At 44.3% G+C, this 17,366-nt stretch overlaps 1 protein-coding gene across 1 annotated transcript; it reads left to right on the top strand.

Annotated features, from left to right (window-relative positions):
• Positions 1-1,321: 1,321 nt before the first annotated feature.
• On the top strand, positions 1,322-14,778 carry HMGB1 (high mobility group box 1). The gene is made up of 5 exons (XM_085621655.1): positions 1,322-1,482; positions 4,106-4,264; positions 4,531-4,676; positions 7,314-7,488; positions 13,628-14,778. Exons 2-5 carry the CDS (start codon positions 4,118-4,120, stop codon positions 13,790-13,792), a joined length of 633 nt encoding a protein of 210 aa, XP_085477781.1. The 5' UTR covers positions 1,322-1,482; positions 4,106-4,117; the 3' UTR covers positions 13,793-14,778.
• Positions 14,779-17,366: the final 2,588 nt, after the last annotated feature.

Raw genomic sequence — 17,366 nt, 5'->3', positions numbered from 1 at the left:
GATTAATGAAGGCCATTCATACATCTTGAAAGGCTATTCTGCATTTGCAAATGGTTGAATTTAGCGATTTACACCGTTTACAAATGCAAAATTGATGCATTCATGCGTCCCTATGTCTGTATGCTGAGATTCCTATGGCAAGCCCTTCCATTTTGACTAATTGCTTCACGGAGAGTGCAAAAATCAAGGACGAGACCAGCATCTACGTTTTGACTGTGTTGGTGCAACTGCAACACTGCTTCCCGTTTAAATTGAATGCTGGCCTCGGTGTGCCACGTTCATACTTACATTCTCAAAATAGCAGTAATTTAAATAGCATGGGGTGCAAGAGACAGCAAGATTGGGCTAGAGCAGTACTTAACAAAGTACATAATAGTTCACCTAGTGTTCAAAAGCAGGTAAACAGCTGGGCAGATTGTGCAGCTGGCAACCAGTAGGAAAACAGTGAATAAACATAAGAGGGGAATTAAACACATTATCAAACTTGAATGTAACACAGGTGATGCTAATGCACGTTGTCTTGTAAAATGTAATGTGTTTTTGCTCATCAAATAATCAGGAAGAGACTCCTGCCTAATCACACTGTGTGATTGTTAAATGCAATAATATCTGTTTACAAAAAACTCTAACCGAGAGAGAACAGAGTAGTGTTATCATAAAGTGAAGGGTGTGGCGCATGTAACTTATTGTTTAGACGCAGGCAAACAGCAGCTCAGATTTTACAGATGACAACCGGAGAAAAAATATACACACACAATATATATATAAAGACAACGAAATACATCATCGAGCTATGGGTGATCAGATAGTCATATTATGGGAGAGCGAAGGGTGAAGAGTGTGTGATTTAATATTTAGAAGCCGGAAAACGGCTGGGTTGACTTTCTAGATAACAACCAGTGAAAAATTAAAAGATGCATATAAAATATAAAATGGCAATTAAATCCATTATCAAAAACAAAGTTAACACAAAGTCGTGTTACTGGACAGTGGATAGTTGTAGATGTGTATAATTATTATGAGATATTCGCTATGAAGTTTGCTAAGTGCTAAAATATTTCATAGCACAGACACGCGGCATCGCATAGCATCCAATGGCACTGCATGGGCTCTCATAGGCTTCTGTTAAATGCAATACAAAGTCTGCTTCACAGCTGCAGTCTGGCTGTTCTTGCAGAAGAGCGTCTTTTGTATTTGCGCGCTGTTTTCGTTTTCGATGACGACACTAGAAACTGTGTCCAATTGGCGACGTCCCCTTGTCCGGACAATGGGAAAGCCTCCGCCAATGAGAAGGAGGGACGAGAATGTGCTGTCCAATGGGCACAGCGTTCCGTAGAGAGTAATGTTACAGCACTGACAGAGAGCGAGACAGCCAGCGAAGCCTTGTACGTAGACGAGTCAGCTCATAGCCATTGCAGAACATTGAGCCCCATAGGCACAGCATTAGCCGCGTGTAACTCGGTGCGTGCCTTACAGAGAGCGGTGAGTATGGTCCGGACGCAGAGAAAGTAGAGTGCGGGGCTCCGCGGGCAGGTAGAGGGGCTGTTACGTGGGCAATATGCACACAAAGGCACAGGGGGTGACGCAGAGAAGCTGCGGATGGTGAATTACCTCACTGGCGCAGTCTGGGAGATAGTGTCCTTATTTTCAATCATAACATTGAAAACGGCGAATGTCACCATATGCGGGTCGCTGACGGTGTGAGTGGGTGGGCTAATGTGAGGGGGTCTAATAAAGGCTAAGCTGCTTACATGACTTGGCTATTGCGAGTGGTAAGGGACTAAAAAAGGCACCGAATATGCTTAGTATTTAGACGGGAGGTAAAGTGCGGTGAAATAAAAAATAAATACTAATGGAAGAAGAGGAGTGAGTTTTAATGCGGTTCACGATTTTTCCTCCAGCCTGGGCGTTGTTGGAGGAAAGGACATAAATTACCTCAGCGAAGCTGCGCTGCTTTTAACATGGCTGCCTATGGGAGTCTATAGAGAAAACAAGGCGCGCGTGGCCGCCGTGGGCAGAGGGAGGAGGGGGAGGCTCAGCCTGACAGGATCACTTCACAGCAACTTTTTCGGACCCTGTTTTCGGCGGCTGCTGTCACTTTTAGAGCGGCTCTCAGGGTCCCAACGAGAAGCCTCGGCTCTGGTCTACCCAACAGTCGTGTTTTCCAGGCGCGGTGAGGTTTGTGTGACCGTTTGTGGAATGCGACGAGCAAGCGCCCCGTCTCTGCGCTGACACTGCCTCGGTTTCTAACGCAGCAGCTGGCGGCGCGCCCCCGCTCCTCCGGAGCGGGCGCGCGCCCGTCGCCTATTACAAAGGGAAATGGGAAGCCATATTCTGCCTGTGCGAAGAGCTGCTGGCGGCCATTCCATGGAGCCGAGTGAGGCGGCGGCGCGCGCCGTCTCGCTCAATACAGCAGCCCGTGTAGAACAGGGCGCTCAATGCACATTGCATTGAACTGCAGCGCAATGCGATAGCTATACTTTAGTGCGCTGAATAGCTTACACAGTGCCCGTTCCACTCTGACAGTACCAAAGGGCGGCTTCCAGACACCACGAAGCCTTTCTCACAAAATGGATGAAGGAATTGCCGATGTTGTTGACCCTTTTTTTTTTTTTCGCCTTCATTTTTTGGTCCCTCTTCCCCCTGTCTCTATCTCAACGTCGCCCGCACCCATCTATTTATAAAGTAGCTGAGACAGGGACAGCACACGCGGTTCCAGATAATAAAACCGACTGAAACGTGTTTAGGGAGTTTATATAGTAGAGTGAAACATGTAGGTATAAGGTGCCCTTACACAGAAAAAACATTATTCTTTGACGGCGCGCTTCTAGTTTTCGACTCTGTCAATGTTCTTTAACACCGCATTTTACAACATCCGACTTCTACATTTAATATATTGGCTTTTTCTCAATGAAGTGAATGAACTATTCGCTACATACGTATAGTTTTAAAGAGTGGTACTATATAATTTGTAAGAAGGAGCAATGAAAAAAAACAATAGTCTGCATGTCAAGCTTTATAAGGAAAGAAGGATTTTCGACTAACGTCATTACATAACGGTTCGAAAGTTTAGGAAAATAGTCGTTTTCAATCTCACATGTTTGCCATGTGGTATACCGTTAAAACCTTTTATATTTTCAACTATTTTCCCTTTAACTTTTACTCCGCTGCGGAGGTCCTCGAGACGTTGCAGCCACACTTGGTGGCAAAACTTAATAGTGTCACGGACATGAGCTATATTGCTTTCCTGGGTATTGTTTACCCCAATCCATGAAAACTGTCCGTGTGTTGTTAGAGAACTGAAGTCTGCTTTTGTCCAAAACCCAAGATATGCCGGATGGGCGGGGGGTGGGATTCCGATGCTTGTACTGCGGCAGCGTTAGGACTTCAGTTCTCGCAGGGTTTCTAGCATCCTTCAGTTTGAGCGGTGATGGCAGCACTAAGTCATGGTATCCATAAGTGTGCAGCCCGTGCACCAGCCAGGATAAGTACCCTGGCGTGGATATCATAGCGAACTGCGCGTTAGCATTAACAATTTATGGAAACCTAATTTCGGGATATAAATTACACAGTGTTTTATTGTGTTGCGGCTCCGTCACCGAGAGCTTGGTTAAGGCTGATGTCCTTCGATTGCTAACACTTTTCAGACATAGCCTTAATATGACTCAATTTTGTTTTGAGCTGATTTATAGGAATGAGCCAGCTTTTAAAAGTTAAAGTTCAGTCATGAACTATAAGAAATGGTGGTCTAGTTTTATTTCCACTCCGTATGTCTTTACCTGGACATTTTCAACAGCAAGGTGGCATCGAGTTTAAAGAGGCGCCGGGGATCCCCCATGGATCGTAGGAGTGGAGCGCGTTGCTTTGCTGTTATTAGATTAAAAAAATATGAGTATTCCACCACTTGCAAATTTTCAGACTAGACTCGAGTTGAGATTTTAAATTCCTCTAGCATTTCTGGTTTATGAAGTTTAAATGTTATTCTGTGTGACATTTCTAAAGTACATCCTGTGTTAAATGTAGAGCAAACATTCATTTAGATCGTTTGGTATGTGTTGAATAGTTATAAATTCTTTTCCCCTTTAAAAAAAAATTTTTTCTCTAGAAATCCTACACAATGGGAAAAGATCCTAAGAAGCCAAGGGGCAAAATGTCCTCATACGCATATTTTGTGCAAACCTGCAGAGAGGAACATAAGAAAAAGCACCCTGATGCTTCTGTGAATTTCTCCGAGTTCTCAAAAAAATGCTCCGAAAGATGGAGGGTAAGATTAAAGTTTGTTTTTCACTTTTGGTATTCACACCTGTTTTTAATGCTAGTCGTTTTGGGTGTTGGTTGTCTATTGCAAGACAGTTTTGTTTAAGTATAAATGCTTGCTACATTGTTAACATTGAACTCTGGTACATTTGCTCCTTGTGCGTTTAATACAAATCATTTCCTTGCATTTTCACACACTTATGAGTATACATGAAAAACATTGTGTAGTTTGACTTACAATGCATAATGTGTTTTTCATTCCTGTTCATGAAGACCATGTCGGCTAAGGAGAAAGGAAAGTTTGAAGATATGGCAAAGACAGACAAGGTGCGTTATGAAAGAGAAATGAAAGGCTATGTGCCACCTAAAGGGGAATCCAAAAAGAAGTTCAAGGATCCTAATGCACCGAAGAGGCCTCCGTAAGTAGTATGCTATTAATATATACTCCTGTGATTGTCATGTTTTCGAATACTCTCCTCTCTCTTTCCATTGTCTCATAAGTGTTGCATAAGTTCTAGAGTGGCTGCAAGGTGACAGCAGCGATATGAAAATGTTACCTCAGTGTTCCAGTTTTGGTGTTTTATAGATTAACATGTTCAAATTATTCCCAGTCGTGGACTAGAAGTCTTTGTGAGAAATGTTTAAACAGCAGTGTACATAAAATACTCGTCTAACATTGTGTGGTTTATCCTCATTGTGTGACTTGAACTCCAGCCAAACAATTGGGAATGCCTAGACTCTTACCAGAAACTTCTCAGCTCGGTTATCAATAGCTCATCAATACCGAGATTTTGAGTGTCTATTGAAAGGAGAGGAGGGGTGGTTGCATTTTAATATGTGTAGGTAACTTTTTCTTAGCAAGCATTTAGGGCCAGATGCACTACCATTCAGCAACCTCTTGCAGATCCGTTACACATACCTCTGCCACTGAACACAAAGCACACCTGAAATGCCTGCAACTTAAATGTAGAACAGCGGTGAAACATGCCACAGACCTGTCAGATCTCATTCTAGCTCAGGAACTCGACTTACTTATCCTCACCGAAACTTGTCTCACTGACTCCTCGGGCCCCATCCGTGACATTCTTGACCCGCCCAGCCACAACATTATCAGACTTGATTGAGTTAAGAAAACAGGTGGTGGCATAGCCTGCATCCACCACAGCTCTCTCTCTCTCAGCAAAACGACCCCCCTACACTAATCTCTCATCCAGTGAGTATCTTTCCCTTGATATAACTACTCAACATAGACCCATATGTAGCCTGCTCATCTTCTACCACCCGCCGGGAGACCACCTCCTGTTGAACAAATAATGGAAACCATATCTTCCAACCTGGGACGACACTCCCTTCCCCCCCAGATCGTCCTTGGAGACTTCAACCTCCACTGGAATGATCCACTTGATCAGGCAGTTAATACTCTCAAAAACTTCCTAAGCGATCTCCACCTGTCCCAAATCTGTGACACTCCCACGCACAAACTAGGCTCGACTAGACCTAATCATCGCCAATCCCAATTCCATTCAACTCGACTCTATTCTCCCCTGTGACTGGTCTGACCATCATTACATCACCTTCCGGATCCTTGAAAGCTGGAACTCCAAAAGCTCACAATCATTCAAACCTAAACAGTGGAAAAGATCACTACATAACACCAACTTAAATGAACTCATCACACACTGCAATATCTCCCTTCGGCCCCCTGATAACATAGACAACGTTCACGTCCTCCCGGAACACTATAACTCCATGTCGTCTGCCCTCGATGCAGCTGCCCCCCTTCAACTAAAACGGATACCCACTAAAGGCTCTCAACCATGGTTTAATGACCGCCTTAATTCGGACAGACGCAGCCTTCGATTAGCAGAACGTTCATGGAGATCAGATTCATCAATTGAGCTACTAAAATCTCTGACTAAAAAGGAGCAGATGCAATAAACTCATCAGAACGGCTAAAGCAAATTTCTTCGAAACCCAACTTGACAAAGCCAAACATCGTCCTAAAAGACTCTTTGAGCTGATCAAGTCACAATCTATTAACCCTTCCGGACGATCACCTCACATCTCCCCCTGCCCTCAACCGAACTGTGAGGCCGTTGCTGACTTCTTCCTCGCTAAGGCGAATAAGATCGAATCTGACCTCAAATCGGCTCTCATCAAACTCTCTCCCTCTCCGGACTATCCTGACCCCTCCATACCGGCCTCCCCTCCTACGCTGTCCTTGCTCTCCCCTAAAAACAGCGCCTCTTGGAGCCAATTCACCCCCTCAACGAAACAGCATCCTCAGCATTCTATCAACCCTGAAACCCTCTAATCACTTCAATGACCCCCCCCCCCCCCCCCCCCCCCTCCAACGTCTTTAAAGAAATGGTGGAAGTATGCATATGTGACTGTGTCTATACCATCCTATTCTGTACAAAAGGAACAAGTCTGAGAGTGAAACCGGGTTCTTGGAAAGGAAACGCTTAAAGACATTTCCAAAGAAGGAAAGATTAAAACGATTCCAAGAGGAGAATGCTAAGAGAATGAGAAAAAATTAGAGACTTGATAATGTAGCAAAGGAATAAATGAACCTACTGAAGGAGTAAAAGAGAGCAAGAAGAGACTGTGGACAACTGGGGGTTTTCCTTTCTTTAGCTAAGTTTTTATATAGACTTTTCTGTACTTTCTCAGTCTTTATTTAATTTTCAAAACCGTAGTGGATCCCTTAGATGTTGCGGACAGCAGGCTAAGAACTGCAGGGCTGCATAATAAAGGTCGGTTGGTTGCACAGCTAATGCTACTTATGTGTAAAAATATTTCTGGTGATTCTCGACCTGATGGTGTGGAATATACAAAACAAAGTTGGAGGACTGACCTTACTTAAAGGTAAGTAATTCTGCTAAGTAGTTGATGACTTGAAGGTACTTGCCATCTTAGTGTTTCTTTTGGTCTCCGAGATTGCACAGCATTTTGACTTCCTCACAATTTTCCAGATTGATTTTTCATCAGTTTGTGTTGTCTTGTACTCCACATTATGATGGACCTTACTCAAGCAAATATGCTTCTCCTTGCAGGTCTGCATTTTTCTTGTTTTGCTCAGATTTTCGTCCAAAAATCAAAGGGGAGCATCCTGGTCTAACCATTGGAGACATTGCAAAGAAATTGGGAGAAATGTGGAATAACACAAATTCTGATGATAAAGTGCCCTATGAAAAGAAGGCTGCCAAATTGAAGGAAAAATATGAGAAAGTAAGTAAAAGCAAAACTGGTCATACTGGAAGGTAGGCATTTATTAATTTCTGTAAGTCATGCGCAACAGCTTTGAAGAAGCATTTTGTTTGAAAACGTTTCAATAATGGAACTAATGTGCTTCAGTACACGCTATTTATTTATTTGAGGTTTAGTTTTAATTATTTTACAAGATATGCAATGGCAATATCGTATATTGCATTGTAGGAGGTGAAATTATTATCGGTGTTTTTCCAAATCATGAAGGGGAGCCATACAAGAACCATGCTCGCATTTATATCAGTCTTTTAAAATTCATGCTAGTCAGAGTTTTGGTGACAGTGTAGAGGGACAAAGCATTAATGCCTCTGCATCAAGCAGCAGAACTATCAGGAATCTTTTACGTGCAAGTGAGCTTATAATTAGTGTCTTTTCGCTGGAGCACAACTAGGCCTCCTACTCTGCCTGCCTCTCCTCCCAATCAAAAGAAGAAGCTCAGATACCGATCAGATTGGCGCACAGCTCGGCGTACCATGTTGCACAGCCAGGAAGAAGATGCCCCCAACCTCTTTGGAAACCAAGCTGTTGAGGTGGAGCCGCAGCCAGAGACACCAGGCCCTTTACTCCTGCCACAACCTGGCACCTAATCCGAGGCAGAGGAGCCCCAACTCATCCAACAGAAGAGGGAGAGGGACTATAACACCTCCCCCCCACCAATTCAGTATCAACAGGCTGACTACGTCCCCAGAGAGGGTCAGGCATCGAGCTCCGAAACCTAGACTCAGGATTCTGGTCCTCCATTGCCTGAAGGCCACGATCTGCACTGAATGAAGGCCTCAGAACCGAGTGTGTGGCAATCAGTGGCAGCAAAGCGACCCCTTCAGGATAAAGGCGCTGACAAAACCATCAGAGCAGACACCGAAACCCACCTCTGCTCCCAAGATTCCTTTGGTGCCAAAAGGCCATTCGATGCACAGTCCCCTTCCTTCAGTGTTGAAGTGTCTGACACCCAAAGCCTTGGTGTCAAAGGACCAAGAACAGCCCATCCTTGTTTGCCTTAAGGAGGAGCTTGAAGCTCAATCACTATGCCTATCAATCCATCCTCTGACAGGGAGGATTATCACCAAGCCACTTCCCAAGGTGCCAAGACTTTCTCTTCTCCCACCCCCTCTCAAAAAAGCTGGCTTATGGGGAGGAGCTTGCTTGAGAACCTTCTCCTCCATCCAAGTTGAGGAAACCTAGTGACACTCGCCGTTATCACTCTGTCTTCCTTCTTCTCCTCCTCCGGCCCCCTACCTCTTGTGAAAACACTCCTCTTCCTGAAGGTTGGTGCAGTATCTTCCAGTACTGAAAGGCATGTTAAAAACTGCTCCTGAAACTCTCAAAGACCCTGTAGAGGCCAGAGTAGTGACTCTTGAGGGTCGATAAAGTACAAAGCCTCACCCTCCAACCCACCCTGCATCCGAGGCCAACTTCCACCAGCCGCTGGTGGTTAATATGGCGTGAAAGTGCACAAATGCACAAAGACAGATAAAAGATTGATTGCGGTGGACATGTTGTTGCCACACAATCAGTGAATCATAGGAGAATCACTAACTCCATTGGACTTCTCACTCGATATGACTGAGCCCACTAGGATGAGATGGGGGCACTCCTCTAACATATCCCAGTTGAGTTCAAGAAGTGGGGGCATGAGCTGATCTCAGAAGGGAAGTTTCTTTCGTATATCACCATCGCTTTTTCCTAGACACAGCTGACACCAGAGCATGTGGCAATAACTTGTGTCCTTGTTGGGGGGGCACCTCGCTTGGCTGCATGTCTCTCGTTTTAAACCAGTGGTCAAACAGCATCTCATCAACCTTTCGACAGGAAGCACCTCTTCAGACCACAGGTTTATAAGATGCTGCGAAAGTCTAGGAGGGCATAGCTAAGGCAATCGGAGCTCTCCAAATGTCTTCTCTCCTGGGCTTACTTTGGAGGTTCCAATATAGTGGGGGGCTGCAAGGCCACCTCCGCTGAAGGCTCAACCCCCTATCAGGCAGCAGCACCAACAAGCACCACCATGGGGCTACTTCAGGGGAGGTTATAGAGGAAGCAATTACAAAGGTAGAGGTAGCATGACTACAGGAGCCTCTGCTGGGAAGCATTGACTCCCTCTCTAATCACCCCCCACACACACACACACACACACACATCATATTACAGCTGTTAGGGAAGTCTTAAGGGATTTCTTGCACATTTGCTAGAGATCACCTCCTATCAGTTGGTTCTTTCCATCATCAAGCATGGTTACTGTTGAGAGCTAGCCGCATCCCCCCCAAAATGTTCATGGACACAAACACACCCTAACACCAGCACCTCTTACTAGAAGTAGCAGAGGCACTCATTCACAAGGGACCAATAGAGCCGGTTCACCCTCACCAGTGCAGCAAATGTTCCCTGTACTTCAATATAACCAAAAAAGAGGCACACTCCGGCCTATACTGCACCTCAGGCTCCTCAACAACTACATCCTGTCCGAGCTCTTCATGTGGTCATGTTCCAGGACGCCATCCCTCCACTGCAGCAAGGTCGCTTCATGACGGCACTTGACCTAAAAGATGATGAAGGCACTAGACCTAAAAGATGTCTGTTTCTTCATACTGATCTACCATGCACACCGCCAGTAACTGTGGTTTGTGGTAAGCGTTCAGCATTTTCAGATCAAAGTGCTAACCTTCAGGGTAACCACAGCCCCCAAGGTATTCACATAATGTCTTTCAGTGGTAGCCACTTTTCTTGGGAGGAACTGCATCCGCATCTTCCCTTACTTGCATGACTGGCTGATCAAGAGCGCAAACTAACAACAATGCTTTCAACATCCCCAATTCACCAGCAACCTGCTACATGACCTGGGAGTTTACTATCAACATAGACCAATTCCACCTTCAGCCCCTTCAGGTTCAACCACTCCTGGGAGCGTTTCCCACCTCAGTCACTGGGAAAGCATAGCCCAGTCAGCCACCGTTTCAAACTTTCCAATCGTTACTGACTCTTTTCAGTCAATACGCCAAATGGCATGATGGCTTCCTGCATTGCCATTGTTCCCCATGCTAGATTACACATGGATCCTCTGCCAGAGTGTCTATCTGCACAATGGTTACAAGTTGAGGGTCGCTGGGAAGAGCTAGTGTTGATTTGGCCTGATACTCCTCGCTCTCTGCAGTGGTGGTTGAGCAACAATCTGTTGCGAGACCAGCCCTTTCTTGACCTTGTTTCGCCAGTGACCATCACCATGGACGCCTCCCTCACTGCTTGGGGAAAGCATCTTCGGAACTTAATTGTACAGGGTATGTGGACACCTCAACAGCAAGGCTGCCACATCAATTACCTAGAGCTTTTGGCATTCATTAGCTCTTAAAGCTTTCTTCTACCTCCTACACCACAAAGTAGTCCTCATCTGATCTTTGCTGCTGTGTAAAATGCCAAAGCTTTGTCTCCAGGTTCCTACGGTCCATGGGCAATGTAGTATAAGTTAACTGGTCAAGGATATTTGCCTAAGAGTTATCTCCTCCTCCTCTCCCACTATTTCTGTTTGTGGTCTGCAAGCTTCGGCAAACATCCCTCACTCATCCTAGTAGCTCCCATGTGTGTCAGACAAACATGATTCACCACCCTTCTCGACCTGTCCCTAGTTCCCCATGAGAAGCTAGCCAGCCAGCCAGACCTAACCATGAACCACAGCACCATTAGGCACCAGAACCCCAGACGGCTCAATCTTGCAATTTGGCTCCTGAGGTTTTAGTTTGACTAGCTCATTCTGCCCCCTGAATTTATAGCTTTCCTTAAGGAGGCTTGTAGACCCAGTGCACGTGGCAAATGTAAGAAGTTTGGCCTTTACTGCATTCCCAAAGACATTGACTCATGAAACCTAGCGGCCCAAGACCTAGTGTGTTACCTGCTGCATCCGCAAATGTCAGGCCTTGCCTACATGGCTACCTGTCTCCACTTGGCAGCATTTCTAGCCTATCTTCAAAATGGAGAACATTCTTCCTTACTCAAAGTTCTCAAAGCTTTTATGAAGGGGCTTAAACAAGTAATTCCACCAAGGGTACCCCCAGCCTGAGTTTGGAACCTTAACATTGTCCTCACTAGACTCATGGGCCCTCCTTTTTGAGCCTCTTCTTTCTTGCCCTCTCCAGTTCCTCTCTTAGAAAGTGGCCTTCCTAGTTGTCATAGCGTTTCTCAGGAGAATAAGTGATCTGCAAGCTTTTACCCTCCAAGAAACATAGTTCCAAGTACACAGTGATAGTCGTACTTTGAACTAATCCAAAGTTTCTCCCTAAGGTGGTATCCCCCTTCGACCTTAAACAGACTATTGAACAACCGGTGTTCTTCACACACTTGGACTCTGTAGCGGAGAGGCCTCTTCACAAATGTCAAAAGAGCCCGCTTATACTACATTGATGAAACCAAGCCCTTTCGCAAGACACAGCAACTTTTTGTCTTTCTCTAAATCACACAAAGACCTTGGTTTCTCTGAAGTAGGCATAGCTAGGTGGTTAGTTAAGTGCATCCAGATGGGCTATACCCAAGCCAAACTGCAATTGCCTGCCCCACCTAGGCCCCACTCTAACCGCAAGAAAGGTGCCTCAATGGCGTTCTTTGGTAACATTCCAATAGCTGACATGTGAATTAGCTACCTGGTCCACTTCACACATGTTCACTAAACACTACTGTGTCAACGTTTTAGCACGTCACAAGCAAACATTGGCCAAGCTGTCTTGCGTACACTTTTTCAAACCTCTAATATCCTCCAGCAGGTAGCCACGTAGATGTGTACCTATAGCTACACATGCCACAAACGGAAAATGTTACCATGTAAGCATATGTTCGTGGAATGTAGTGCAGTAGATTCATATGTGCCCATCCTCCTCCTCGGAAGCCTTTGGTTGTTGCAGTGAATTCTCTTGTTCTTTGCCTGGTCTGCTTTCTATGCTCTATTTCCATCCTTCCCCTGCCTTGTGGGAAACAATCCTACAATGGAACTGATGCCCATGTGTATTACCAGTAATAGGTGGAGTCACTATACCTTGTGACTCCGACTTCTTTGAAGAAAAACAAGTTGCACACGTTGGAGCCCAACACTAGATGGCAGAAGTATGCAGAGGATGTGAATTTACAGTACTACATGCCACAAACAAATGCTGACAGGGTAACATTTTCATACTGCTACTAAACCTGGGCCCCATTGGCTAATGCAAGCAGCTTTGCCTCAAAATGCTAGGAATACTTTCAATCTGCTGCAGTGCTACTCTGACACTTAAGATTCTTCAGCAACTTCAGAAGAGTTCTGCTCTCTAAATACATATAGTACAAAACCTTGGAGTCTGTTTGGGAAAGAAAAAGATGAAAACTTTGCTGTCGAGGAGAGACTTTCTATCAAGAAGTGGCATTGGGTGATAGTTGCTAAAATCTAGAGAGTAGCTACCTCTCAATCCATCCATAAATGTATCAGATGCTTTGAATCAATCAGCTTCCAGTACTAACACGCTGTTGTCTAGTCTAACCCGTTTGATTAAGTGGCCATCCTTTTGAGTTTTCCCGTTGTGTTTTAGTGGAGGGTTAATGACCTTGTGAACCTTTTCCCTGTGAATGAAGATCTCATGACTGAGGAGACAAAGGTATTTGTAGTTCTCCATCGTGTAACACTTGATTGAATTCATAAACTTTTCCATTGTTTTCACTTGGGTTCTCGAAGGCGTGGTAGCCGATAAACGATGTGTAACCTGCTGCTATATCTAAATTAACATTGTTAGCATGGTCAAGTGTGAAAATTCAATCTGTTTTCAGGTCTTTAAAAGTCCATCTTGAACCAGAGTCCAATTGATTTGCCCTTCCAAAGGCCTGAATAAGCTGTGTTTTTCAGATTCGTTTTCTTCTGATTTTTCTAAGAAAAAAAAACATTTAATTGTGCTAGCAGAGAGAAACATGTAGATAATGCGTTTGTGGATTAAGATATTTGAAATCCATTTTCTCCTTGTAAAAGTGATGCAGGGTGCACATGAGCAGATTTTGTCGGTTTATGGCTATAAATATTTCCATGAGGAGGAATCTGAATTACAAACTATGTTTTTCGTATGCCTTACATTTTTGCTAAAACTATTCTTTACTTTTGTAGGATGTTGCTGCTTATCGGTCCAAGGGGAAGCCAGAGTCACCGAAAAAAGTAGTTGCTAAGGTCGAAAAGAGCAAGAAAAAGGAAGAGGAGGATGATGATGAGGATGAGGAAGATGAAGAAGATGAGGAAGAGGAGGAGGAAGAGGATGAAGAGGATGATGAATAATGACATCTCTATAATAGCATTCATTTTTTTGTTTGTAAAGCATTTTTAACCCCCTTGTACACAATTTACCCATTTTAAGGAAAGATTTGAACTGTAAGGCTGTGTATGATTTGTTTTTAAACTGTACAGTGAATTTTTCTTTTATATAGTTAACACACTACCAAATGTGTCTTTAGATAGCCATATCCTTCAGTGGTGTTTCAATAGCCACTAACATTGCCTAGTACAGTGAGGGGGTTGTAAATCGGCATGGACGTTTAAGCAAGTTTTATGTTGGTGCACAGCACAAATTAAGTTTTATACATCCATTTGCATTTAATGTTTTTTCCTTCAAAATTGTTCTGTTAACCAAGTACCACTTTGTAATTGCAAAATGTTGCAGCTGTTTTGACATTCTATATGCTTTCCAGAAAACGCAATATTCTAAATGCTTCTCAAGAAATACATATTGTATTAATATTGTTCTTTCCATAGGTTGACCTGAATTCCGTAGGTCGAACTTCATACTTTTGAAACAGTTGGATGGGGAAAAATGGTAATTTTTGTGTTTGCTACCAATTAAGAATCAAGTGCATTACTACAGGCTTTTTCATTCTTTAGAATACATTCTGTATGACACGCATGAGATAAATATATGATGTACAGGTGTGATGAAGTTGTATTGAATTTTTCCCTCCAGTTTGTTTTTAGGAAAATGACATTCAAGTGACATGAATACCCAACATTTGACTGGATTGGGTATATTTCGGTGTATACCTACTTTCGTGCATTATTTCAGGGAGTGTAGAGGGAGCATTTTTACAACATGATACCTCTAGGAAAATATTTTAAAATGATATTGTGGGCTTAGGTAGGTGTAATTTAAATTGCAGCATTATTAAATTACATGGCCCACATAGGAGGGTTTTCATTTGAGAGGCTTGTTTCTTGTACCGTTTTGTTAATCTATGGACATTCACATTTAATAAAGATGTATATTATCACAAGTTGAAAGTTCTAATGAGATGTATTTTCCTGATTTATTTATTATTTAATCTTGATTTTAAAATGATAAAAATTTACCTGTGCAGGAAAACATATTACATTTGGTATTAAATGTATTTTGGTTAAGCATAAATATTGACAATCTAGCCTTTTTAATTTTTTTCATTTACATAAATGTAATCTGTATTTTTTAAGTAACGTATTTCTGACAACTGTTTTAAATGTGTTAAATTGTGTGTGTGTGTGTGCGCACCCATTCATTTATTGTGCAAGCCACGCATTTCGGCGAAAGCCTTTGTCCAGCCTGATCGGAATTAGATTTGTCCTGTATGTTTAGGCGGCAGCTGCTGCCGTCGCTGGCATCGGCATGGTATGGCGGGTAGAACGGCTAATTAAGCAGCAATTGGAGTGGAATGTGTGTCTGTGTCTGTGTATATATCCCCCACCCTCCTGCAAGCAGGCTCTATATAGTGCACCAAAATGAGGTACATTGTGCAGAGTCCAGGCGACTTATACTGGTTTAGTGGGGCTATGATAATAATCCCAAATGCTCTCTTTTTATGGTAGTGTGGGTGAGCAGTTTAGGCGTATCGGATGATAGTGTTAAGCATTTATTGCACATGCAGAGTCAGTAGGCGAGACACAGTCAATAAAGAAATCCTACACCAATCTATAAATAATAACAGATTTTTATATGAATGTAGACGCCAAGATTATCATACTCTGGTAAGTACTTTTTAAGTTCTCACTGTTTAAGTATAAAGAAATACACTTGTATTTGTAGCTTTGAAGCGGTAATGTTATCCTATGGGAAAAAAACATATACTGCATGCGGTCACTTATCAACAACTTGCAGTACTATTCTTCTGGACCTAAGGTAAGTATGGGACATGGTCCAAGACAGCACCAACAGGTCACCTTGGTCGACTTAGGGGCTTCTAGGTGCAGATGTTCTTTTCGGCACCAGGTGCCCTGTTTAAGTCAATGGGGAATGGTCTTGATGAAAAGAGGCTGCAAGTAGGGACTGTCTGGTTTAACCCTAGGTCTCTGGCACACACAGACACTTTCACTGGTACTTGGGCTGGGGGGGGGCTTGAGTGCAGTGGTGCTTTTGTTTGACATGGGGTGCGCCACTATAGGCTTTCTCTGTTTCCTGCAGAAAGAGGCTGCAGGTGACAACTGGGGGACCAGTCTGGCCAAACCCAAGGTTGGGCTCAGCTTTTGAGGGTCTCGGGACCCCTTTGGTCCCTTTACCTCTCTCAGACTGGGGCTCGGGTGCAGTGGTGCTTTGAGGTGTTGGGTTGTGGCAGCTGACACCCTGTCCTGGTGAAGAAGAGAAACTGGACGGTAGGGCCACTCTCGTTGCTGGCCTTGTGGATCCAGACAGCCCTTGACGGTAGGTCTGTCTTTGTGCTGTTGGAGCCCGGATTGAACCACCAACAAGCCATGGTTGCTGCAACTGCTCCTGTACCCAGAGTATTGGTGTTAGGTGGCTCTTGGGGTCCTGGTGTCACCAAACTTGAAATAGATCTGACCTCCTGGCGCCACGAAGACCTTCTCCTGTCATGCTGCTCCTTCGCTGGGCCCAATGACTGGCAACACAGTGGACTGGGCAGATGCTTTTCGGTGCCTGCAGATGCAGGGAAGTGGCTCCTCCGCTCCAAGGGAAATCTTTCCTGGTTGTTGAGGTGCTGGACAGCCCTCCAAGGGTTTTGGGAGGATGTCTCCTCTCTTTACAAAGTCGGTCCCAGTGATGGTCGAAGTGTAAGCAGCCTGGAAGGGTTTTGCACCAAACTTTGGTGTAGGTCTTCAGTTTTCACTCTATCCTTCTTTCTATCTCGGTTTCCAGTAGTCGAATCTGATTTTCTGGTTAAAGGGGGCCATCTAAATACTCAATGTAGGAGAGTAGCCAATGGGTTACTTACCCCTCGGGTCACAATCCTATATGATCACTTTCTGTGGGCATCACCCTGCCCCAGAGTTTCTAGTTCCATCGGGATGGTGGAATCCTTTATTTTGTGTTCACTTTAGGCTGCCCACCTTAGAGGTGTGTCCAGCCTGGCAGTGCAACGCGCCTCCTGGCTAGCTAATTTGTTGTCTGTCCAGCTGCCAAACGGGCCTCCGGGCAGACGGTGGCATCCTCCAGGCCTGGGGGTAGCCAGGCTTGCATATCAAAGACATCAGAGACTTTGAATCCTCTGGCCTTGATATGCTCATTTACTAGCCTTCATGCTGGAGGAGGTGTAAACATATGCAAAAGTAGGCATTGCTCCTGACCTCAGAGCAGGGCTTTCACCTCCTTGAGGTCAGAAACTCATCTGTGGTCACGGACTAGACAAGACCAGACAGCCATCACACTAGAGGACTAGTAGGGTCCACGGGGTGCCTCAAAGGTACCCTCTGAGTGCATGTATTAATACATCTATCACTGGAATCGGTGTTGGTTTATTAATAAGAGGTGAATGATACAAAACACCATAGGTTTAGTGAAGCCATTATGCAGCTGCGTAACTTGTTTTGAACAGTGCCCAGTTCATACTGTAAGATGGCTTCCCTGTTCACTTGCAATATCCAGTAATAGAACTACCCA

Source organism: Triturus cristatus, chromosome 8 (assembly GCF_964204655.1).
Source record: "Triturus cristatus chromosome 8, aTriCri1.1, whole genome shotgun sequence".
Taxonomy (NCBI): Eukaryota; Metazoa; Chordata; class Amphibia; order Caudata; family Salamandridae; genus Triturus; species Triturus cristatus.
This window is presented reverse-complemented; position numbering and strand designations above follow the sequence as displayed.

What these genes read in the sequence shown, in the direction of transcription:
- HMGB1 (XM_085621655.1), top strand. Translation starts at nt 4,118, where the DNA reads ATGGGAAAAGATCCTAAGAAGCCAAGGGGCAAAATGTCCTCATACGCA. An exon ending in AATGCTCCGAAAGATGGAGG is followed by an intron (nt 4,265 to 4,530) that starts GTAAGATTAAAG and finishes CTGTTCATGAAG; the next exon opens with ACCATGTCGGCTAAGGAGAA. An exon ending in TGAAGGAAAAATATGAGAAA is followed by an intron (nt 7,489 to 13,627) that starts GTAAGTAAAAGC and finishes TTACTTTTGTAG; the next exon opens with GATGTTGCTGCTTATCGGTC.